Source organism: Bison bison, unplaced genomic scaffold (assembly GCF_000754665.1).
Source record: "Bison bison bison isolate TAMUID 2011002044 unplaced genomic scaffold, Bison_UMD1.0 scf7180017864451, whole genome shotgun sequence".
NCBI lineage: Eukaryota > Metazoa > Chordata > Mammalia > Artiodactyla > Bovidae > Bison > Bison bison.
The window spans coordinates 5,648,214-5,673,316 of record NW_011495013.1 but is presented as its reverse complement, the minus strand read 5'-3'; the positions used below and the strand labels follow the sequence as shown (position 1 = coordinate 5,673,316).

Here is a 25,103-nt window from a genome sequence, read left to right as displayed (position 1 = left end):
AATATACTAGTACCAAAACTTTTAATGTTTTGCCAGTGTTATGGCTAAAATTTGCCATGGTTTAAACTTATTTTCCCTTGCTACCAGTAAATATTAGCATAATTTCATATATTTATTAGTCTTCTCTTCCCTCTGAAATTCCTGTACAAGTTATGTTGTAAATATCTTTGTTTTTATCATTCATCTCTAGTTTTTGTCTGAATTCTGTCTAATGTCCTCCATAATTTATTTTTTTTTTGTCAGTTTTTTTATTCTCCTGGTTTGACAACATGTTGTGTAGAAAGAACTCCTTACCCCAAAAAGTTAGAAAATAAATATTTTTGATATTTTCTTTAATTGTTTTATACTTTATTATATTTTGATATTTAGTATGCATGCTGAGTCGCTTCAGTTGCTTCTGACTCTTTGCGACCCTATGGACTATAGCCCTCCAGGCCCCTCTGTCTATGGGATTTCCCAGGCAAGAATACTGGAATGGGTTGCCATTTCCTTCTACAGGGATCTTCCAGATCCAGGGATCTAACCACATCTCTTGTTTCTCCTGCATTGGCAGGTGGGTTCTTTACCACTAGCCCCACCTGGGTATATTAGTAATTTATTATGTAAGTAGTAATTTATTTTTTCTAAATGTTTTAACAGGCATTTACTGAATTATTCATGCTCTCATTTCTAAACTGACTAGTCACATTTATCATACACAGAATTTCTGGACATTTGGTATATCACTTTGAATGTTTGATTTCGTTCTCACTGATTTCTTTATGTATTACCACAATATGGTTTTAATTACAGTACCTTTACTATTTTTCTCTTTATTCTGGCAAGGCAAATTTCATCTCACAATCTATTTTTCAAAAATTTCTTGTAATTCTCATATTGAGGATTAATTACAGTATAATGATTTTAACATTTTACATAGGAAGCTTTCTTTTTGTTAATTTATTTTTAATTGAAGGCTAATTGCTTTATAATATTGGTTTAGTTTCTGCAATACATCAACAAAATTTTTAAAATATAGATTTCTTAGATTTATAAACTATTTTGAGAATTATATATTAATATGACTGTTTTATAGCCAAAATATTTGCTTTGCATTTATTTTTTCTATTCTTATATGCTTCAATTAGTTTTTTAGTTTCCTCACATAAGATGTACACCTTTCTTGCTATATTTTTTATAATTATTTTTTAGATTGTATTGAATTGTTTTTTCTGAACTTTATGATAGATTAGTACTAGGATGAGAAAGCTACTGTGTTTTTAGAATTAATTTTATATTAGGTAAAAATTACAATAATGTATGCAGGTCAAGAAGCAACAGTTAGAACTGGACATGGAACCACAGACTGTTTCCAAATCAGGAAATGAGTACATCAGGTTGTATATTGTCGCCCTGCTTATTTAACATATATGCAGAGTGCATCATGTGAAATGCTGGCCTGGAAAAAGCACAAGCTGGAATCAAGATTTCTGGGAGAAATATCAATAACCTCAGATATGCAGATGACACCCTTATGGCAAGAAGCAAAGAAGAACTAAAGAGCCTCTTGATGAAAGTGAAAAAGGAGAGTGAAAAGGTTGGCTTAAAACTCAAAATTCAGAAAACTAAGATCATGGCATCCAGTCCCATCACTTCATGGCAAATAGATGGGGAAACAGTGGAAACAGTGACAGACTTTATTTTGGGGGGCTCCAAAATCACTGCAAAATGACTGCAGCCATGAAATTAAAAAATGCTTGCTCCATGGAAGTGAAGCTATGACCAACCTAGACAGCATATTAAAAAGCAGAGACATTTTTCATTGCTTTACCAACAAAGGTCCGTCTAGTCAAATGTATGGTTTTTCCAGTAGTCATGTATGGATGTGAGAGGTGGACTCTAAAGAAAGCTGAGCACCAAAGAATTAATGCTTTTGAACTGTGGTGTTGGAGAAGACTCTTGAGAGTCCCTTGGACTGCAAGGAGATCCAACCAGTCCATCCTAAAGGAAATCAGTCCTGAATATTTATTGGAAGGACTGATGCTGAACCTGAAACTCCAATACTTTGGACACCTGATGCAAAGAACCGACTCATTGGAAAAGACCCTGATGCTGGGAAAGATTGAAGGCAGGCGGAGAAGGGGACAACAGAGGATGAGATCGTTGAATGGCATCACCGACATGGTAGACATGAGTTTGAGTAAGCTCCGGGAGTTGGTAATGGACTGGGAAGCCTGGTGTGCTGCAGTCCATGGGGTTGCAAAGTTTCGGACATGACTGAGTGACTGTACTGAACTGAACAATAATGAATTCTCTGATTAAGGCCAATATTTACAGTTCTTAGTTATTTATTTTCTTTATTCACTATAATTTTACCTATGAACATCAAGATGATTTCTAATATTCTTTACATTATTATTCATTTATTTAGTTAATTTTTTTTTATTGTGTACATTATATGTCAGGCTAAGCAACAATGTTTTCATATTGAAAAGCTTAGCCCCGGCTTTCAAGGAGCTTATAGAGCACCATAAACAAATAAAGTAGTTGAATAAGATGCAGTGTGATTAATTTATGGTAGAGTTAAGCACTGAATAGGCTGAAAGCACAGGGTGGAATACACTTACTTAATACTCTAGGCATGCTTCCCTTCTACCTCTTCAAATTTCCAAAGCATTCCTCTCTAGTGCCTTAAGTGATGGGTCCCAAATTCGTTTGTGCTTATTAGATAATCACAGAATTGAGTGGACTGTCATTTCACCTCTGAAGGTTCAGATCTGTAACATTGTTATCTATCACTCTTAACTTATTTTGCTTCCCTACCAACATTTAGGAACAATGAAAATGAGTCAGCATCACTACCCTAAAAAGAACTCTATACTAAAGAAATGTGATGAGAATATAAAGGCAAAAAGAAGAAAAATAATTGAATTTTTAAAATTTTATTTTTTCTGACTTTTAAATTAAGATCGGCGCCTATAAATACTCTTTAAAAGTTAGCTCCTGTAAGCTTTGACTTTAAGATATAGTCTACTTAGAAGCATTAGAACATTATATTTCTTCCCTGGAATCTGTCAGTTGACTTATGGAAATGTATCTGATGTTTATAAAAAAGCACTAATTTGCCATGAGCTCAGTTTACCGATGAGGCCTGGCTTTTGAGTTTCATCTGCACTGTCTTAACAGATTAATGGAAGGGTCTTCCCCAGGTGTCAGAACAAGGATACCTGCATTGAAGTCAACTTTATACGAACTATATACAGGGTGGCTATACAATTTATAATTGAAATTAGGCTTTCTGTGAGTAAAAGAGGGTACTATTTATAATTATTCTAGGACAACAGGTATAAATCAAGATTGTCCTGGGCAAATCTTGATGAATGTTTACCCTATTTATGAAAAATTATATTGATTGATTGACTTGTTTTATATATATATATATATATTTCTAGCTGTAGAGATGAACTCTTTCATGATTATATGCATTAGCATATATTGTCTATACTTAACTTATCTCTTAGTTATCATAAGTTTAAACTTTTACTTATTGTATTAGGAAGAGTAATATACTCATTAAAGTATTTTTACATCGAATCATTTACTATATATTTACTATAATCAGACTTGTAAATGTATTAAAATAGCTTAGTAAGACATAAATACAGACTGATTCTTTACCAACTGAGCGACAGGGAAGCCCAAAAATACTGGAGTGGGTAGCCTATTCCTTCTCAGTGGATCTTCCCAATCCAGGAATCAAAACAGGGTCTCCTGCATTGCAGGTGGATTCTTTACCAACTGAGCTGTCAGGGAAGCCCAATATTGATGCAGGTGACTCAAAAAACTTCCTTTAGTAACTGATCACAAGGGTCAATTAAGGAATGTGAGAAGCAAAAGCCTCAGAGAAGCAGATGCCAAGATGGGATTAGACATGTAAGAGATTTTTGAGAGAAATGCCCAGCAGGGTAAAGGAGAGGAAGTAGAAATAAGCAGAGAGAGCCTTCAGATAATAATGGAGATCTGACCCCTATGAAAGCATAGGGCAAAGAAGATGTTTGATTCAAAAGAGTCTCAGAATAGAGTGCCCTCTCAACAAAGGCAGTCAGGCCTTCTGGATTCATCCAGCCAAAGTTGCCCTGTAGAGAGGTCCCTCGTCCTGCAGGAATGGGTCTGTACTACCATTGCCACTGCTGCTGCTAAGTCGCTTTAGTCGTGTTCGACTCTATGCGACCCCATAGATGGCAGCCCATCAGGCTCCCCCATCCCTGGGATTCTCCAGGCAAGAACACTGGAATGGGTTGCCATTTCCTTCTCCAATGCATGAAAGTGAAAAGTGAGAGTGAAGTTGCTCAGTCATGTCCGACTCTTCGTAACCCTATGGACTGCAGTCCACCAGGCTCTTCTGTCCATGGGATTTTCCAGGCAAGAGTACTGGAGTGGGGTGCCATTACCTTCTCCAACCATTGCCACAGTGTGGAGTTATTGCCTGAAAGCTGCCCGGGGGAGCTTGGATCTGGTGCAGACACAGTGCTGGTCCAGAGAACTGGCACCTGGGCTGTCAGTAAACCATACTCCCATCCCAGGAAAGCCGAGTGGCAACATTTTAGGGCTGCCACATTCATTTTCCTGGCAGAGTATAAAGCTCTACTTCTCTCCATAAAAGCCTCTATTTAATTATTTAATTTTTATGATTAGAAATTTATTTCAGGGCATTATCTGGTGTATAGGAAGAGGCAGTTCATTTTTAGGTAGGTATTAATGTCAAATGAACTGCTTTTCTTGTATTTATATTACAAAATTATAGCAGCATACTATTAATATACAGAAAAAATTAAATTTTCTATAGCTCCATGAGTGTAGAATACTTAATATATTCATTATGCTACTTTCTTGTTAAATATTCTAGCTATTTTATACCTAGGGTTTGATAAAAGCAAATTATTATGTGTTACTTTGTATATAACATTCAATTATGAAAATAATTTAATATTTTTACAAGACACTTCACAATCACCAATTGAATGGATAAATCCATTAGATGCTATAGGCATATAATAATTTACTTAAACATGATCTTACTGTTTAAAGTTTGTGCTACTATACATAACACTGTGATAAGCATCTTTGTATATAATGGTTTTCTGTATTGTTTGAATGTGCTGTGCTGTGATTGGTTGCTCAGTCATGTCTGACTCTTTGAGACACCACGGACTGTAACCTCCCAAGCTCCTCTGTCCATGGGGATTCTCCAGGCAAGAACACTGCAGTGGGTTGCCATGCTCTCCTCCAGGGGATCTTCTTGACCCAGGGACTGAACCTAGATCTCTTGCGTTACATTTGGATTTTTACTGTCTGAGCCACAGGGAAGCCCAAGAATACTGCAGTGCATTGCAGGCAGATTCTCTACCAGCTGAGCTACCACAGAAGCCCTATTGTTTGAATAATTATCTCCTTTAATAGAAAATAATGTCATTTAGGGGTTTCCCTAGTGGAACAGTGATAAAGAATCTTCCTGCCAGTGTGGGAGACTCGGGTTTGATCCCTGGGTTGGGAAGATCCCCTGGAGGAGGAAATGGCAACCCACTCTGGTATTCTCGCCTTGAAAATCTCACGGACAGAGGAGCCTGGTGGGCTACAGTCCATGGGGTTCCAAAAAATCAGACACGACTTAGTGACTAAACAATAACAAGAAGATCATTTAGATCAGGAATACAGTTTTTTTTTTTTTCTTTTTTTAGGAATACAGTTTTATTTGTCTTTATGTTTTCTGTAGTTAACATGTTTGTAGCACTTGTTATTTCTGCTATAAATGAATGAAAGCATTGGATTGAAGATTAAGCATACCTGTTAGAAAATCTTTTTCATTAGAGAGAGCGTGTGTGATTCTTTGAAATTATCATTCTAACTTCTCAGAACTCAAGACAGAGACTAAGCATCCTACACATGCACAATCCAAATGCACTTGCTAACTATTTACCACAAGTGTTGTGTTCTTATCAATTAGAAGACTCAAAATTCAACCACACTGGATTGTTTAATGATAGGATACCATGGAAACTTCAAAGAGAAAATGAGCCTTCAAACTACATCAATCTTGTTTCAAATTCTGCCTCTATTGTTTAATAGTGTGGGTCCTGAAAATTCTGTATATCTATTTTTTCTCATTTGTAAAATAGGAATAGTAATATTTATTTAATAGGGCTACTCTGTGTTAAATAACATAACTTAATATGGAAGAAACCTTACACACAGTTCTGAAAACATAATAGGAACTTAATGGTGCATTACTGGCCCTCAACAGTTGTTAATAAAAATGAAAACATCACTCATTAAAATAAACAAATTATAAAATTATATACTGAGGAGTCTATGTATTTCCAGTAATTATAAAATTATATTTATTCACATTATTTAAAAGAAGTGCTTGAGAATGAGTCTAGAAATTCCCAGGGAAATTTCCTAAGAAAATACTACTTATTTCTCCCAAATGAATGTTCACTCGACATACGTAAATGTTACAGATCTTCCAGCCTATTAAAGACAGTGAGACATTGATAAGCTATACAAACTATGTTTAACTTATTACAAGTGTTTTTTAATCCACAAAATAATACCAATATGATATTAAAGTAGTTAATATTCTGAAGGCAATTTAGAAAATGTAGAAGAAAATGTAGAATAATAAGCTATTAATATAATGAAAGTTCCTTTCTGTTATTGCCAAAAGTGAGGGAAGTTAGCTTTGTAATATCTTTGAGGTAAATTTTCATATTACCTCTGGGCTTTCTGTGAAAATGGAAATATACATCAGTGTGAGCATGTACTTTTGGGATTACCAAGATTTTGTTGCCCTAAAAATTAGGCAAAGCTTTTATATTTTCTGGGAACATCCTTTTGACTACAATCATATTGCAAAGAAAAATCAAGTTCTTATATGTGTAATGATCTTCTCTATCCATCAATTTTTTTATTTTTATAAAACTGGGTTTTAAAGATAGATGTATGCCCTAAAGTTTTGGTTATTGACAATATCTCAGCAATTCTAATTTCATAAAATTTTGCTGGAGGACATACCAGCACGGATTCCTAATACTTCAGTGTTTTCGACTCCTTAGTTCATAAATGAATGTATCTATGTACATATATATACCTTTTATTGAAAGAAAATAAATTATTTGAAGGAAATCATGTAACTGTATTTCAGTAGTATATACTCTTTAAGTTAAATACAGCAAAATAATTATGAATGAACATTAAAAATCTGTTAATATACCAGGAGTATAAAATTTGTATACTGTGGTAATATATAGTATATAATATAATACAGTATATAATATAATATATTACAGTATATAATATACAGCACATAATATATACAGTATACAATATAATACAGTATATAATATATAATAATTTGTATACTGAGACCCCCCAAGTCTCAGTAGCTTACAAAAGGGATAAAATTATATACTCTAGTAATAAACTACTCCCAAATCTTAGTGACTTACAATTCTAAATGTTTATTTCTCACTCAGGCCACGTGTCCATTGTAGGTCAACTGTGGCTCTGTTCAGGTTGCCTTTACTCTGATAGACAAGTCATGGAGTAGTAGCCTCTGAGTGTGTCTGGGTCTTTTCACAGAAGGACAAGAGAGATATGGTGAACATGCATTGACATTAGATCTTCTGCTTGGCAGTGGCACACGTTGAATATTCCATTAGCCTAAACAAACTGCTGAGCCAAACTTGAGTTTAGTGGGTCAGGGATGTATAATTCTCTTTGAGAAAGGAGAACTCAGGTCACATAACCAAGTTAGAAGCCAGTGAAGTGAAAACTATAATTATCTGACAGGAAGAAGATGAGAAATATTGAGAAGACTAATACATCCCATTATCTGTTAATAACTATCAATATAATAACTGTGAAGATGAAATGAGGCACACATATTTCAAAGGTTAAGTTTTTATTTACAATGTTAATTTATACTGTTTAAAGGATAAAAAGGGTGAATGTTAACTAAACTTACTGTGGTAGTCATCTTGCTGTATACATAGATCAAATCGTCGTGTTGTATACCTTAAATATATACCATGTTGTAAGTCAATTATGTATCAATAAAACTGGAAAAAAATGATAAAAGAGTTAAGGACTGCATTAGCTAAGATGTTTAGGTCCACAGCAAAAGACAGCTGAATGAATAGTGTAGAAATGACAACTAAAGCTATTATGATAAACTTCAGTATCTATTGTGGGAGGGAAGCCCATCTCTGAAACATATATAAGTAAATAATGTATTATAGATTTACCTAATTTTACCAATAAAAGTTTATATATATATATATATTTTCACTGGGGACTAAGATTTACTAAAGATGAGTGTAAGTCTAGGATGATTTCACTCAAAGATGGTAAAGAATCTGTGTGCAATGTGGGAGAGCTGGGTTAGATCCCTGTGCTGGGAAGATTCCCTAGAGAAGGGAACGGCTACACACTCCAGTATTCTGGTCAGGAGAATTTCATGGACTATACCATGGACTGGCAAAGAGTAGGACACAAGTGAGTGACTTTGACTTTTCAAAGATAAATATATTACAACTGAGGCTTCCCAGGTGGCACAGTGGTAAAGAATCTACCTGCCAGTGCAGGAGATGCAAGAGATTTGGGCTCAATCCCTGTGTTGGGAATATCCCCTGGAGTAGGAAATGGCCACCCACTCAAGTATTTTTGCCTGGAAAATTCCATAGACAGAGGAGCCTAGTGGCTAGAGTCCAGGGAGTCACAGACAGTTGGACATGACTGAGAGACAGCTCACACACACACCCACCCACTCACACACACATATTACTACCACAATATGTTTCTAATATAATTCATAAGTAAATTGAAGCTTTATGCTTATTAAACACACAGGTTAACAGGAAGCATTAGCTGTAGGACCAGGGTTTGAGTTTCAGTTTTGCAAACAAATGAGTTTGTGCTTTCTTTAGTTCCCTACAAACTTCAGTTTCCTCTTTATAAAATAAAGGCAGTGGGTTATTTGATCCCTAAAGTCTAAATTCTAGTCCTAAAATTAATAATCAGAGTTTTCAATCATGTATATATGAAGAGTGAGTCATTCACTTAATGATTTGAAAACACAATTTTCAACCAAATTGTTGGAATAAATGTCTGGGGTCTGGGTTCTTCTGACTTAGAAGGAAGAAGCATCAGTTTGGTCAGTTCAGTCACTCAGTTGGGTATGACTGTTTGCAACCCCATGGACAGCAGTACTCCAGTCTTCCCTGTCCAACACCAACTCCTGGAGCTTACTCAAACTCATACCATTAAGTCAGTGATGCCATCAAACCATCTCATCCTCTATTATCCCCTTCTCCTCCAACCATCAATCTTTTCCAGCATCACGGTCTTTTCAAATGAGTCAGTTCTTCGTATCAGGTGGCCAAAGTATTAGAGTTTCAGCTTCAGCATCAGTCCTTCCAATAAATATTCATGATTGATTTCCTTTAGGATAGACTGGTTGGATCTCCTCACTGTCCAAGGGACTCTCAAGAGCCGTCTCCAACACCACAGTTCAAAAGCATCAATTCTTTGGTGCTCAGCTTTCTTTATAGTCCAACATGACTATTGGAAAAACCATAGCTTTGACTAGATGGACCTTTGTTGGCAAAGTAATGTCTCTGCTTTTTAATATGCTGTCTAGGTTGGTCATAGATTTTTTTCCAAGGAGCAAGTGTCTTTTAATTTCATGGCTATAGTCACCATCTGCAGTGATTTTGGAGCCCCCCAAAATAAAGTCTGTCAATGTTCCCATTGTTTCACTGGCTATTTGCCATGAAGTGATGGGACCGGATGCCATGATCTTAGTTTTCTGATTGTTGAGCTTTAAGTCAACTTTTTCACTCTCCTCTTTCACTTTCACTAAGGGGCTCTTTAGTTCTTCTTCGCTTTCTGCCATAAAGGTGGTGTCATCTATGTATCTGACATTATTGAGATTTATCCCAACAGTCTTGATTCCAGCCTGTGCCTCATCCAGTCCACCATTTCTCATAATGTACTCTGCATATAAGTTAAATAAGCAGAGTGACAATATGCAGCCTTGATGGACTCTTTTCCCAATTTGGAACTGTCTGTTTTTCCATGTCCAATTCTAACTGTTGATTCTTGACCTGCATACAGATTTCTCAGGAGGCAGGTAAGGTGGTCTGGTATTCCCATCTCTTTCAGAATTTTCCACACTTTGTTGTGATCCACACAGTCAAAGACTTTGGCATAGTCAATAAAGCAAAAGTAGATATTTTTTCTGGAGCTCTCTCGGTTTTTCGATGATCCAGCAGATGTTGGCAATTTGATTTCTGGTTCCTGTGCCTTTTCTAAATCCACCTTGAACATCTGGAAGTTCACAGTTCACATACTGTTGAAGCCTGGCTTGGAAAATTTTGAGCATTACTTTGCTAGCATGTGAGATGAGTGCAATTGTGTGGTAGTTTGAGCATTCTTTGGCATTGCCTTTCTTTGGGATTGGAATGAAAACTGACCTTTTCCAGTCCTGTGGCTACTGCTGAGTTTTCCAAATTTGCTGGTATATTGAGTGCAGCACTTTCACAGCATCACCTTTTAGGGTTTGAAATAGCTCAACTGGAATTCCATCACCTCCACTAGCTTCGTTCATAGTGACCCTTCCTAAGGTCCACTTTACTTCTCATTCCAGGATGCCTGCCTCTGGTGAGTGATCATACCATCGTGATTATCTGGGTCGTGAAGATCTTTTGTACAGTTCTTCTGTGTATTCTTGTCACCTCTTCTTAATATTGTCTGCTTCTATTAGGTCCATACCATTTCTGTCCTTTATTTTGCCCATCTTTGCATGAAATGTTCCCTAGGTATCTCTAATTTTCTTGAAGAGATCTCTAGTGTTTCCCATTCTATTGTTTTCCTCTGTTCTTTGCACTGATCATTGAGAAGGGCTTTCTTATCTCTCCCTGCTATTCTTTGGAACTCTGCATTCAAATGGGTATTTCTTTCCTTTTCCCCTTTGCCTTTTGTTTCTCTTCTTTCACAGCTATTTGTAAGGCCTCCTCTGACAACCATTTTGCCTTTTTGCGTTTCTTTTTCCTGGGGATGATCTTGATCACTGTCTCCTGTACAATGTTATGAATCTCTGTCCATAGTTCTTCAGGCACTCTGTCTATCAGATCTAATCCCTTGAATCTATTTGTCACTTTCACTGTATAATCATAAGGGTTGTCACTTCCATTGTATGATATTAAGGGATTTGCTTTAGATCATACCTAAATGGTCTAGTGGTTTTCCCTACTTTCTTCAGTTTAAGTCTGAATTTAGCAATAAGGAATTCAAGATCTGAGCCACAGTCAGCTCCTGGTCTTGTTTTTGCTGACTCTATAGAGCTTCTGCATGTTTGGCTGGAAAGAATATAATCAATCTGATTTCGGTTGACCATGTGGTGATGTCCATGTATAGAGTCTTCTCTTGTGTTGTTGGAAGAGGGTGTTTGCTGTGACCAGATGTATTTAATACTTCTTCCTTTTATTCTTTGAACTCTATTTCACTCATCTTTCCTTGTCTTCTTTTTTATACTTGCATTTTAAATACATTTACTAGACTAATTATTGTAACTTTTCCTATATATATTTACCTTTTAATTTTTATTTTACTGTCTGGTTTAGAATCACTGTATATGACTCTACAGATTGTGATCTGCACAAATCTAGGGCCACTACTTACACTATTATCTGCATGATCTCTGTCATTGTAAATAACAGTTGTGGGATGGGAAAATTTTATTATATTAATATACATGATTATTCCTTGTATTGATTTCTTCATTTTTGAATATTATTGAAACAGGACAGTTCGTATGATGAAGGTATTAGGTATTAGGCTTACTTAGTATAAGATATTTCTAATGCTTTTTTTCACCTCTTATTACTCCCATATACAATTATAGCAACCTTAAACTATTTTTTAAAATCCTCCTTTGACTGAACTATCATACAAATTTTTCTTTGAATTCCTTAGTGTTGATAAAGCAGATGATGAAGATGATGAGGACTTAACAGTGAACAAAACTTGGGTCTTGGCACCAAAGATTCACGAAGGAGATATAACACAAATTCTCAACTCCTTGCTTCAAGGCTATGACAATAAACTTCGCCCAGATATAGGAGGTAAGTTTGAGTAATCATTCTGGGATTTTAGTGCCTATGAAAGCCACACTTGCTGATGTTACTTTAATCATATCTCATATTTTTTGATTTTCTGACAAATGTTATAAACTGCTAGGTTTGACAGTTATTAGTTGGACTGGTACTGCTTCAAAAGATTCACAGTTTGATGTGGGAAGAAAGATATCTAAATATTTTTTTATGTTATTATTTTACAACTGCTACAACAAAGGGTGAAATGGCAAAGTTTTGATAAAATAGCCATCAAAGTTTTGATGAAATGCTGAGATATTTCATTAAACAGAATATTTCAAATGTAACTAAGAGTTCTAATTCTGTAAAGTACTGCTGCACTGTATTAGATAATGTAGAATTATAAGCCTTGAGAGTATATTTAGCGTAGGTAATCCAGTTTTGTTCTTCTTTGTCAAAATTGTTAGTCTCAGTTCTGTGCATTTTTGTATACCTCTTATAACATGATTAACTTCTGTTTCTCCTGTGACAATTTAAAACAAAGGAGCAAAATACATTAATAAGTCAGCAAAAATTTTTATTGAAATTGTATTCAATCTATGATCAATATAGGGAAATTGAAATGTTACCATATTGAATTTTTCCAAACCAAATTCATGATCATCATATATCCTTCTATAGGTATTCTATTTTTATTAATGTTTTCTGAAAGAAGTTCTGAACATATTTTGCTAGATGTAATTATCTGTATTTGGAGTTTTTATATAAGCATAAATTTTTTTTAAATTTTATTTTGTAAGTGTTTATTAGCAGCATATGGAAATATGATAGACATTTTGCTATCTATTGTAGCCTCAGCAGCCTTGCTGAATTTATCAACTTTATTTATTGAATGGTGATTATTACAAATAATGACTACTTTGCAAATAGTGTCCATTTTTCAACTAATGAATTTTTACTTCATTTTCAAAAATTTTGCTAGGGCTCTTTCTTCCTCCCTAATGTTTAAAATGATTTCTGTGCATCTTTCGAAACAATCATATTGATCATATTTTGCTGTTTATTCTACTTACCATTTGTTTTATAAATTTGACTGATTTTTAAAACATCAACCAAATTTGCATGCTTATATGTCACTTGGTTGTTACATGGTAAGATATTTAATATATCACTAGATTCAATTTGATAATATTTTATTTTAGAATTTTATATATATGTTCAGGAAGAAAATTAGTTATTTTGCTTAAAAAATTTTTTTTTTCAGTTATAGAGTCAAGATTATGCTAGCATCTACAAATGAGTTATGGTTCCCCATTTTTCTCTTCACTGAAAGAGTTATTTAAAATGGATACTGTTTCTTTTAGAAATTTGAAAAGATTATTTGGTAAAATCATGTTGACCTAGAGTTTGCATTTTAGGAAAAATTTTTAACAGTTCCATTATTTCAATAATCAGTTTTGGTGGGCTTTCAAGGAATTTAAATTTACTAATGTTAAATTGTTTCATAAAGCTTTTGTGATATTTTTAGTGATTTTTAGCACTAAGGATTTTCCCCCTTTATCACTCATATTGATAAACTATTCTTTCACTTATGAATAAATCTTGAAGGACTTAAAACTTTTTATCAGTTGTCATAAAATCAAATATTGGCTTTGTCAAATTTCTTAAATGTCACTATTTTGTTTATTATGTTAATTTATTTTTTGTTTATTTAATTTCCTGTGTTCCTACATTGATTTAAATATTTCATTTCAAAATAGAATTTAGACTTAGTAAAATACTATATGGGCTTCCCTGGTGGCTCAGCAGTAGAAAGAATTCTCCTGCATATAGAGGAAATGTGGGTTCAATGTCTGGGTCAGGAAGATTGCCTCGAGAAGGAAATGGCAATCCATTCTAGTATTCTTGCCTGGAAAATCCCATTCACAGAGGAACCTGGAGGGGTACAGTTCATGGGGTTGCAAAGAATCAGACATGACTAAGTGACTCAACAACAAAATGCTATCTATGCATGGAATTCCCATAAACCTTTAAATGTACTGTTAACATTTATGTAATCATAGAACCATTACCTAAATCAACGAACTAGTAGTATCAATACAATAATATTAACTAATCTATAGACCTATTCAAATGATGCTGGATACTTCACTAATGACCCTTTTTCTAGTTCAGAACCCTAACCAAGATCACACATTGCATTTTGTTCTCATGTCTCCATACTCTCCTCCAATCTGATATAGTTTCTCAGTTTTCTCTTTGGTACATGAACTTGATAACTTTAAAGTATATTAGCCAGAGTAAACCACTCAATTTGTCTGATATCTTCATTATTAAATTGTGCTTATGCATTTTTGCCAAGAATACCACAGACTGATATTTTGTGCTTTTCTGCACGTGTGCTCACAAAATGAAGCAGGGCAAAGGCTAACAGAGTTTTGCCAAGAGATGCACTGGTCACAGCAAACACCCTTTTCCAACAACCCAAGAGACAAATCTATACATGGACATCACCTGATGGTCTATACTGAAATCAGATTGATTATAAACTTTGCAACCGAAGATGGAGAAGCACTATACAATCAGCAAAAACAAGACTGGGAACTGACTGTGGCTCAGATCATCAGTTCCTTATTGCAAAATTCAAACTTAAATTGAAGAAAGTAGGAAAAATCACTAGGCCAGTCGGGTATGATCTAAATCAAAGGCCTTACAGTTATACAGTGGAACTGACAAATAGATTCAAGGGATTAGATCTGATAGAGAGATTAGATCTGGTAGACCAAAACAATCCCAAAGGAAAAGAAATTCAAGACAGCAAAGTGGTTGTCTAAGGAGGCTTTACAAATAGCTGAGGAAAGAAGAGAAGCGAAAAGCAGGGGAAAAGGGAAGGATATACCTGAATGAATGCAGAATTCAAGAGAACAACATGAAAGAAAAGAAGACCTTCTTAAATGAACAATGCAAAGAAGTAGAGGAAAACAATAGAATGGGAAAGAGTAGAGACCTCTTCAAGAAAATTTGAGATATCAAGGAAACATTTCCTACAAGAATGGGCACAATAAAGAACAGAAACAGTAAAGACCTAACAGAAGCAGAAACAATTAAGAAGAGGTGGCAAGAATATACAAAAGAACTATACAAAAATGTCTTAATGACCCGGATAACCACTATGGTGTGTTCAGTTACCTAGAGCCACACATCCTGGAATGTGAACTTAACTGGACCTTATGAAACATTGCTATGAACAAAGCCAGTGACGTGATAGAATTCAAGCTGAGCTATTTAAAATCCTAAAAGATGACACTGTTTAAGTGCTACTTTCAATATGTCAGCAAATTTGGAAAACTCAGCAGTGGGCACAGGACTGGACAAGGTCAGTTTTCATTCCAATCCCAAAGAAAGGCAGTGCCAAAAAATGTTCAAACTACCATAAAATTGTGTTTATTTCACATACTAATAATGTTATGCTAAAAAACCTTCAAGCTAGGCTTCAGCAGTACATGAACTGAGAATTTCTAGATGTACAAGATGGATTTAGAAAAGGCAGAGGAACTAGAGATCAAATTGCCAACACTCATTGGATTATAGAAAAAGCAGAGGATTTATAGAAAAACATCTACTTCTACTTCATTAACTATGTTAAATCCTTTGACTATGTGGGTCACAACAAACTGGAAGATTCTTAAAGAGATGGGAATAACAGACCACCCTACCTGTCTCCTGTGAAGCCTGAAGCAATAGTTAGAACCTTACATGCATCAACTTACTGGTTCAAAATTGTGAAAGGAGTATGACAAAGCTGTGTATTGTCACCCTGTTTAACTTACATGCAGAATACATCATGTGAAATGCTGGGCTGGATGAATCACAAAGTGAAGTCAAGATTGCTGGGAGAAATATCAGAACCTTAGCTACGCAGATAGTGCCACTCAAATGGCAGAAAGCAGAGAGTGTCCTGATGAGGGTGAAAGAGGAGAGTGAAAATGCTGGCTTAAAACTCAACACTCAAAAAATTAAGATCATGGTATCTGGTCCCATCACTTCACAGCAAATAGAAGGAGAAAATGTGGAAGTAGTGACAGATTTTATTTTCTTGGGCTCCAAAATCACTGTAAATGGTGACTGCAGCTACAAATTTAAAAGACGCTTGCTCCTTGGAAGAAAAGCTATGAGAAACCTAGACAGTTTATTAAAAGCAGAGACCTCACTTTATTAACAAAGGTCCCTATAGTCAAAGTTATGCGTTTTCCAGTAGTCATGTATGGATGAAAGAGTAGAACCATAAATAAGGCTGTGGTGGTTTAGTCGCTAAGTCATGTTTGACTCTTGTGACCGCATGGACTGTAGCCTGCCAGACTCCTCTCTCCATGGGATTCTCCAGGCAAGAATACTGGAGTGAGTTGCCATTTCCTTCTCCAGGAGGTCTTACCTGCCTGGAAATCGAACCCTGATCCCCTTTATTGCAGGCTGATTTACCAGCTTTACCAACTGAGCAATGAGTGAAACCCCCTAATGAAGACTGAACACCAAAGAATTGCTGCTTTTGAATTGTGGTGCTAGGGAAGACTCTTTAGAGTTTCTTGAACTGCAAGGAGATCAAACCATTCAATCCTTAGTGAAGTCAACCTTGAATATTCATTAGAAGGACTGATGCTGAAGGTGAAGCTCCAATACTTTGGCCATCTGATGCAAAGAGCCGACTCATTACAGAAGACCCTGATTCCACTTTTTGTAGAATGATATTTAGAAACCAAAATCTGGGTTCTTGGTGGTGGTAGTGGTTTAGTTACTAAGTCATCCGACTCTCACGATCCCATGGACTGTAGCTTGCCAGGGTCGTCTGTCCATACCATTCTCCAGGCAAGAGTACTGGAGTGGGTAGCCTCTTCCTTCTCCAGGGAATCTTCCAAACTCAGGAATCAAACCTGGATCTCCTGTTTTGCAGGCATATTCTTTACCAACTGAGCTATGAAGGAAGATTCCCTGATAGCTCAGTTAGTAAAGAATCTGCCTGTAATACAAGAGACCCTGGTTGGATTCCTGGGTTGGGAAGATCCCCTGGAGAAGGGAAAGGCTACCCATTCCAGTACTCTGGCCTGGAGAATTCCATGGACTGTATAAGTCCATGGGGTCGCCCATGTCAGACACCCCTACAAGGGTCCTTGGTATATTCATTAATATTGAGGGTCATTGCTTCTTGACTTCATTGGACAGATGGAGAAAATATATGTTCTACCTACACATTCACACATTCCTGTGTATATCCATATGTACATGTATTATGAACCATGAATCCAAACCTTTCACTTTTCCTTATTTGTAACTTCTTTTTTCCAACAAATAGGTACCTGGTTCTCATCTTCCCATTGTATATTTTCTTATTTGTTCAATTCTAATAAATACATAAAGTTGTTCTATAATTTTAACAGGTCTATTAAAAATTAACTAACATGAATAAAGCATTTGTATACAATTAGTTTTGTATTTATCTTTGAAGTCTGTAATGAAAACACTGTTCCCCAAAATTACTTAGTTCTGTTCTTCCCTATCCCCATTCAGTGTTGTTATGTTACCCATTTTTTACCAGTTTGGTTTCAGTGTTACTGATTATATTCCACTTTGAATGGAATCCAACTATGTTTACTTTAAGCATTTGTATGGTTTTATTTCATTTAATTCCCTAATGCACTCGAACTTTATCCTGTGAATGGTGTAAAGTATGAATCTAATTTTTATCTTTTTCAAATGGCTTTTCTGTTGACTCAGCATGATTTATTAAAAAGTCAATCTTTGCTTCCATTATGTGAGATGTCAACTGTATATTGTATTTTCTTATGTATTTTGGTTATTTATGACCTTTCTATTCCATTTTCTTACTTGTTTTTCTATTTATTTGCCACTACACTACATTAACAGTAGAGATTCAACAGTATTTTGGTACTTGTAATGCCTTTAAAGTATTTTAATGCCTGACCTAAAGCTAGCCCCACCTCATATTTTCACTTTAGTTTGTTTTTCCTTTTAAGTTTTCCTGGCTATTGTGTGTCTTTATATATATATATATATATATATATATATATGAATGAGGTTTATTCCTGTATATAGGAACAACAACAAGTTTAGTTTCACTTGAAAAAGATTTGTTGGTATTTTTATTGAGATTCTGTCAAACTTATGAATTAACTTTGGGAGAACTAGCATCTTTATAATATTGAGTCATTTAAAACAGGAACATGGGCTGTCTTTCTAAATCTTCATGCTTATTTTCTATCTCTCTGGAATGTTTTAAGATTTAGTCATTGATTTTTGTCACATTTGTTAAATTGAATCCTAAACATTTAAGTTTTTCTTCCATAAATGATAGTTCCTCAAACATAATATCCTCTGATTATTGTTTTTGTATTTTAGTGCTATTGATTTATGAATGTTTATTTTATATCCTTTTAGCTTAATCAATTTTTATTAGTTTAAGCATTATTTCTTTTCAAAATTTTACTATCATACCATATGCAAAAAAATATTTTTTCTTTACCAATTCATATGAAACTAATTGAATTCTCTTGTCTAAAAACATTACAATGTCTCATAGTCTAATATAATAAATAATAACGGAGATAATGGATAACTTTTCCTTGTTCTCATTCTTAGGGAAATGATTCAAGTATTCCTTTATATGAATAGTCACATTAAGAACTTATCCCTTGATTCATTTGATTTAGTTTTAAAATCAAGAATCAGTGTTGAAATTTTTCAGTCTTTTTCAACATTTATGGACATAAGTTTGAGTTTTACCCTCCTTAAATCTATTAGTATGGTATATAATAGTAATTGAAACTATTTGAATTCTGGATCAATAGTTTCTTACTAATTCTTACTTTCTTACAAATTCTTACTAAATATTGATATTTTAGTAAGATACTGATCTTACTAAAGATAAAGATGTTTGAATTCTGGACTAAGACACTTATCAAGGTGTTGGATTCTGCTTACTAATATATTATTTAGTATTTTGCATTGGTATTTATAAGTGATATTCATTTTCCATTTTATTTTTGAGTAACGTTTTCATATGTTTTGTTACCCTTTTACATTTGTTTCATGAAAGGGTATTTTCCTTCATTCTCAAAGGTCTAGCACTTTTTAAAATTAATTTTTACTTGAGTATAGTTGATTTATAATGTTGTGTTAATTTCTGCTGTACAGCAAAGTGTGTCAGTTGTATGTATACATATATCCATGCTTTTTTAGATCTATTTCCATATAGGTCATTGCAGAGTATTGAGTAGAGTTCTCTGTGCTATTTATTAGATTCTTATTAGTTATCTATTTTATGGATAGTAGTGTATATATGTGAATTTCAATTTTTTCCAATTTATCCCTCCCTCCCTCCCACCTGCTTCCCCCTTGGGAACCATCAGTTTGTTGTCTACATCAGTGACTCTATTTCTATTTGTGAATAGGTTCATTTGTACATTTTTTTTAGATTCCATATATAAGCGATATCATATAATCTTTATTTCCTTCTGTCAGACTTACTTCACTGAGTATAACAATCTTTAGATTCATCCATGTTGCTGCAGATGGCTTTATTTATTTATTTTTTATGGCTGAGGAATATTCTATTGTATATATGTACCATATCTTCTTTTTTTATTTTATTTTTAAACTTTACAATATTGTATTGGTTCTGCCATATATCGAAATGAATCCCCCACAGGCATACGTGTGTTTCCCATCCTGAACCTTCCTCCCTCCTTCCTCCCCATACCATCCCTCTGGGTCGTCCCAGTGCACCAGCCCCAAGCATCCAGTATCGTGCATTGAACCTGGACTGGTGACTTGTTTCATATATGATATTATACATGTTTCAATGCCCTTCTCCCAAATCATCCCACCCTCTCCCTCTCCCACAAAGTCCAAAAGACTGTTCTATACATCAGTGTCTCTTTTGCTGTCTCGTAGACAGGGTTATTGTTGCCATCTTTCTAAATTCCATATATATGTGTTAGTACACTGTATTGGTGTTTTTCTTTCTGGCTTACTTCACTCTGTATAATAGGCTCCAGTTTCATCCACCTCATTAGAACTGATTCAAATGTATTCTTTTTAATGGCTGAGTAATACTCCATTGTGTATATGTACCATAGCTTTCTTATCCATTCATCTGCTGATGGACATCTAGGTTGCTTCCATGTCCTGGCTATTATAAACAGTGCTGTGATTAATGAGGTACCATTTCACGCCAGTCAGAATGGCTACGATCCAAAAGTCTACAAGCAATAAATGTTGGAGAGGGTGTGGAGAAAAGGGAACCCTCTTACACTGTTGGTGGGAATGCAAACTAGTACAGCCACTATGGAGAACAGTGTGGAGATTCCTTAAAAAACTGGAAGTAGAACTGCCTTATGATCCAGCAATCCCACTGCTGGGCATACACACTGAGGAAACCAGAATTGAAAGAGACATATGTACCATATCTTCTTTATCCATTCGCCCTGTTGATGGACATTTAGACTGCTTCCTTGTCCTAGCTGTTGTAAATAGTGCTGCACTAAACATTGGGGTTGGGTTTCCCTGGTGGCTTAGCATTAAAAGAATCCATCTGCAATGCAGGAAATGCATGCAGGAGATGCAGGTTCAATCCCTAGGTTGGGAAGATCCCCTGGAGAAGGAAATGACAACCCACTCCAGTTATTCTTGCCCAGAAAATCCCACAGACAGAGGAGCCTGGCAGGCTACAGTCCATGGGGTCAGAAAAGAGTCAGACATGATCTGGCAACTAAACAAAAATGAAAAGAACATTGGGCTACATGAATCTTTTCAAATCATGCTTTCCTCCAGATATCTACCCAGGGGTGGGACTGCTGGATCGTATGGTAGCTCTATTTCAGATTTGAAAGGTTGTTGCTGAACGAAAAGACGCCAGGATTCTTGGCCTCTGGAGGAGAAGAATTCAATCATGGGCCAGAGATGAGGCTTGATCACTCAGAGCTTTTGTGTAATAAAGTTTTATTAAAGTATAAAGGAGATAGAGAAAGCTTCTGACATAAGCATCAGAAGGAGGCAGAAATAGTACCCCCCTGCTAGTCTTCAACTGGATGTTATATAGTGACTAGCAGTCTGTTAATGAAAGAAAGGAATGTCTTAAAACTCAGAATGGTACCAGGCCCCTCATCCATAAAATGCATTTTGGGATAATCTTGGCACCAGATGATTCATCTCGGGCCATAAAATGATTGACTTGAATCTTGTAGAAGGGCAGATTACCATAAAAATAGTTTTGTTTACATAAATTAGGGGAACAATATCTGAGTATAACATACTGGTTTGTCAAGTAGGTTCTGAGCCATTAGGAGGAACCTGACTTGAAGACAGAGTTTGGGGTAAATGCATAGTACATTAACATAGCTTAAGACAAACATTTCCATAAGAGAAATGCATTGGTTAACTCAAGGTTTGAGAATAGTTAACTTCAGGTGAAACCAGGGGTCATTATGGCAACATAGTATTTTAAGAGAAACCTCCTTTTAAATTTGTATAGAGAAGGAAAAAAATTTCGCTAGTTTGTTTCCTCCTGCTGATTAAGAGAGATAAAAATGTCTGACACTTGCAGCCTATTTCCTCCATTTGGAGACCCCTGGCCTTCCTGCCTGTTACCCTCTGAGTTTTTAAAGGAGCTTCCATGCTGTTCTCTGCAGTGGCTGTATCAATTTATATTCCCACCAACAGTGTATATGCCCTTGTTTCCACACCCTCCCCAGCACTTATTGTTTGTAGATTTTTTGATGATGGCCATTCTGACTGGGGTGAGATGATACCTCATTATAGTTTTGATTTGTATTTCTCTAGTAAACAATGATGTTGAATGGGGCCTAATTAAACTTAAAAGCTTTGACACAGCAAAATAAACCATAAACAAAATGAAAAAACATCCCTCAGAGTTGGAGAATATATTTGCAAATGAATTTACTAACAAGGGATTAATTTCCAAAATATATGAACAGCTCATGGAGCTCAATATAAAACAAGCAAACAACCCAATCAAAAAAATGGCAGACCTAAATAGACATTTCTCCAAGGAAGACATACAGATGGCCAAGAGGCATGTGAAAAGATGCTCAACAAAGGTCTAACACTTTCTTTGTCCAGGTGTTGGCATTGTCTGACTCTTGGAAATTTGGTAGAATTCCATATAAATTCATCCAGGTCTTGTGCTATTTGGAAATAGTTAATCTTTTGATCATTTTTTTTCTCTGCTTCAATGTTTAGTTCCCATTTGTTATTTCCTACTTCATATTTTGTATTATTACCCCATTTTTTCTAATCATGAAAATTATGAGTAGTGGGATTTTTTCAGGATTTCCATTTATAATAATAGCAAATGCATTCTAGTGTTTTCTATTAACTATCTCATAATTCCTACTCTGTCTTTATTATAACTTTCATTTTATTTTGTTTATTTTATTTTGTATTGTGTTTTTTGAGCTTGAAATTTAATGATTTATTTTCCCTCTTTAAGTTTTGATGTGTTACTATTTGTGTTTCCTTTTTTTTTTCTTCTTCTTCCCTGTATATTTTACCTCATAAATGTTGTTTGTTTTTGTTTAGTCATTGTGTCTGACTCTTTTGTGACTTCATGGACTGTAATCCACTAAGTTTCTGTCCATGGGATTTTGCAGGCAAGAATACTGGGAAGGGTTGCCATTTCCTTTTCCAGGGGCCCTTCCAGACCCTTCTAGATTGAACCTGCATCTCCTGAATTGCAGGCAGATTCTTTTACTGCTGAGCCACCAGAGAAGCAAAGGTGGCTGCATTTTATTTAGTGTAGAAAAATTGTGTGTTATAGCTTCATACTGACTTGTGGATTTAAACATTAAAAAGAGAACTTACTTGTCAGCTATTTGTCACACCTATAACGTTTTTTTGGGGTTCCCTGATGGCTCAGTGGTAAAGAATAAAAACTGCCTGCCACTGCAACAGACACAAGAGACATGGGTTCAGTGCCTGGGTTGGGAAGATTCCCTGGAGGAGGAAATGGCAACCTGCTCTAGTATTCTTGCCTGGAAAATCCCATGGACAGAGGAGCCTGATGGGCTACAGTCCATGGGCTCTCGAAGAGTCAGACATGACTGAGCATAGCAGATCACAAGGCTTTTTGACTTACATTTTCCTTTATCTAATATCAAGATATTGCTAATCCTAGTATTCTTACTGTTTCCACTTGCCTGTATCTTTTTGTCTTCATTAATTTTGCCTCTGTTGATCACTTTGTTTTAGCTATGTCGCTTGTATGCACCATGTCATTAGGTCTTGTTCTGTAGTCCAAGATAAAGACAATTTGGTTTTTTTCTTTTAACAGATCATTTGATTCCATTATATTTGTCAATATGACTGATAGGTTTGTTCTCAATTCTTTCATAACATTTTAGTCATAGTTACTGTCTTTCTATATGAGATTGGATTATTTGCACTTTAATTGATAATGTTTATATTTTAGTATTTTCAAACCTTTATATTTTTGTTCTACTTTACCTTTATAGTTTTAACTTTCCTAATGGGCTTAGTCCCCTTTTTTAAAGTCTTTGATCTTTCTATTATCAGATGATTTTGGTATAATTTAACTCCCACCTATTATCCATGAAACAGCAAGCTTTTTCTAGGTTTTAATTTTTCCTCTCCAATGCTTTATTATTTTTAGTTAACATATTTTCTGCTTTACAACAACATATAACAACTGTAAATAGTCTCACATCCTTTTCTCAGTCTTTGTTTTAGTATTTGATCTGCATGGATATGTGTTAAAAGGCTCATCATTAGCATTTTTTTCTTCTGCTATTTTCCCAGTTCTCTCCAATCTAGTATATATTTTTAGAAGTTTTTCTACATTGAAAACTCTTTTTCATTGACCCAGTGCTTGAAGGACACATTGGCTGCATATAATATTCTTCGTTCAGGCTTTCTTTCACTGAGTTTTCTTTTATTAGACTGTTTCAGAGTTGATGTGCTTCGTGTGTTTCTTTTAAATATATATATATATTTGAGGTACAATATTGTGTCAAGCGTACTACTTTGTGGTTGGCATTTCTTTACATTATGAAATGGTCACCATGATACATTTAGTAATTGTCTGGTCCCATAAAATATAAAACTATCATTGATCATATTTTTTATGCTTTATATTATATACCCATTCATTCTATAAATGTAGGTTTGTACCTCTTAATCCCTTTCACCTATTTTGTCCCTAACCCACCACTCTCCTTTCTACCAATTAACTGTTTTCTGTATCTATTAGTCTGCATTTGGCAGGGGGGGGGGGAGGGGTTGTTTGCCTGTTTTTTAGATTACACATATGAGATTAAATTTACTTTGTTTTACTCTGACTTGTTTCACTTAGCATAATACCCTCAAAACCTACCCATATTGTTGCAAATGGCAACATGGCTAGTGATGTTGAACGTCTCCAAATGGATTAAATGCCTAAATGTAAGATGGGAAACTATAAAACTCCTAGAGGAAAACACAAGTATATTAGTCTTTGACATAAATCATAGCAAGATTTTTTCAGATCTGTCTCCTAAAACAAAGGAAATAAAAGAAAAACTAAACATATGAGGCCTAATTAAACTTAAAACTTCTGCACAGCAAAGGAAATCAAAAACAAAATGAAAAACTACTAAATAGGAAAAAAAAATATTTGCAAATTATCTGACTGAACCATCTCATATAACTCAGCATCAAAAATGAACAACCCAATTAAAAAATGGGTAGAATAACTATCTTTAATTTTTTAAACACCCTCCAGACTATTTCCTGTAAAGTGACTCTACCAATTTACATTCCTACAAATAGTTCCCTGGGTTTTCCAGATGGTGCTAGTGGTAAAGAACCTATCACCAATGCTAGAGACACAAGAGACACGGGTTCAAAGTTTGGGTTGGGAACATCCCCTGGGGTAGGAAATGG

General features: G+C 35.1%; 1 protein-coding gene across 1 annotated transcript in view; it reads left to right on the top strand.

Annotated features, from left to right (window-relative positions):
- GABRG1 (gamma-aminobutyric acid (GABA) A receptor, gamma 1) overlaps positions 1-25,103 on the top strand; it is a 90,051-nt gene that overhangs the window by 13,175 nt on the left and 51,773 nt on the right. The window contains exon 2 of the mRNA XM_010858860.1: positions 12,016-12,164. Coding sequence (XP_010857162.1) covers positions 12,016-12,164 — 149 coding nt within the window. The remainder of the gene's footprint in view (positions 1-12,015; positions 12,165-25,103) is intronic.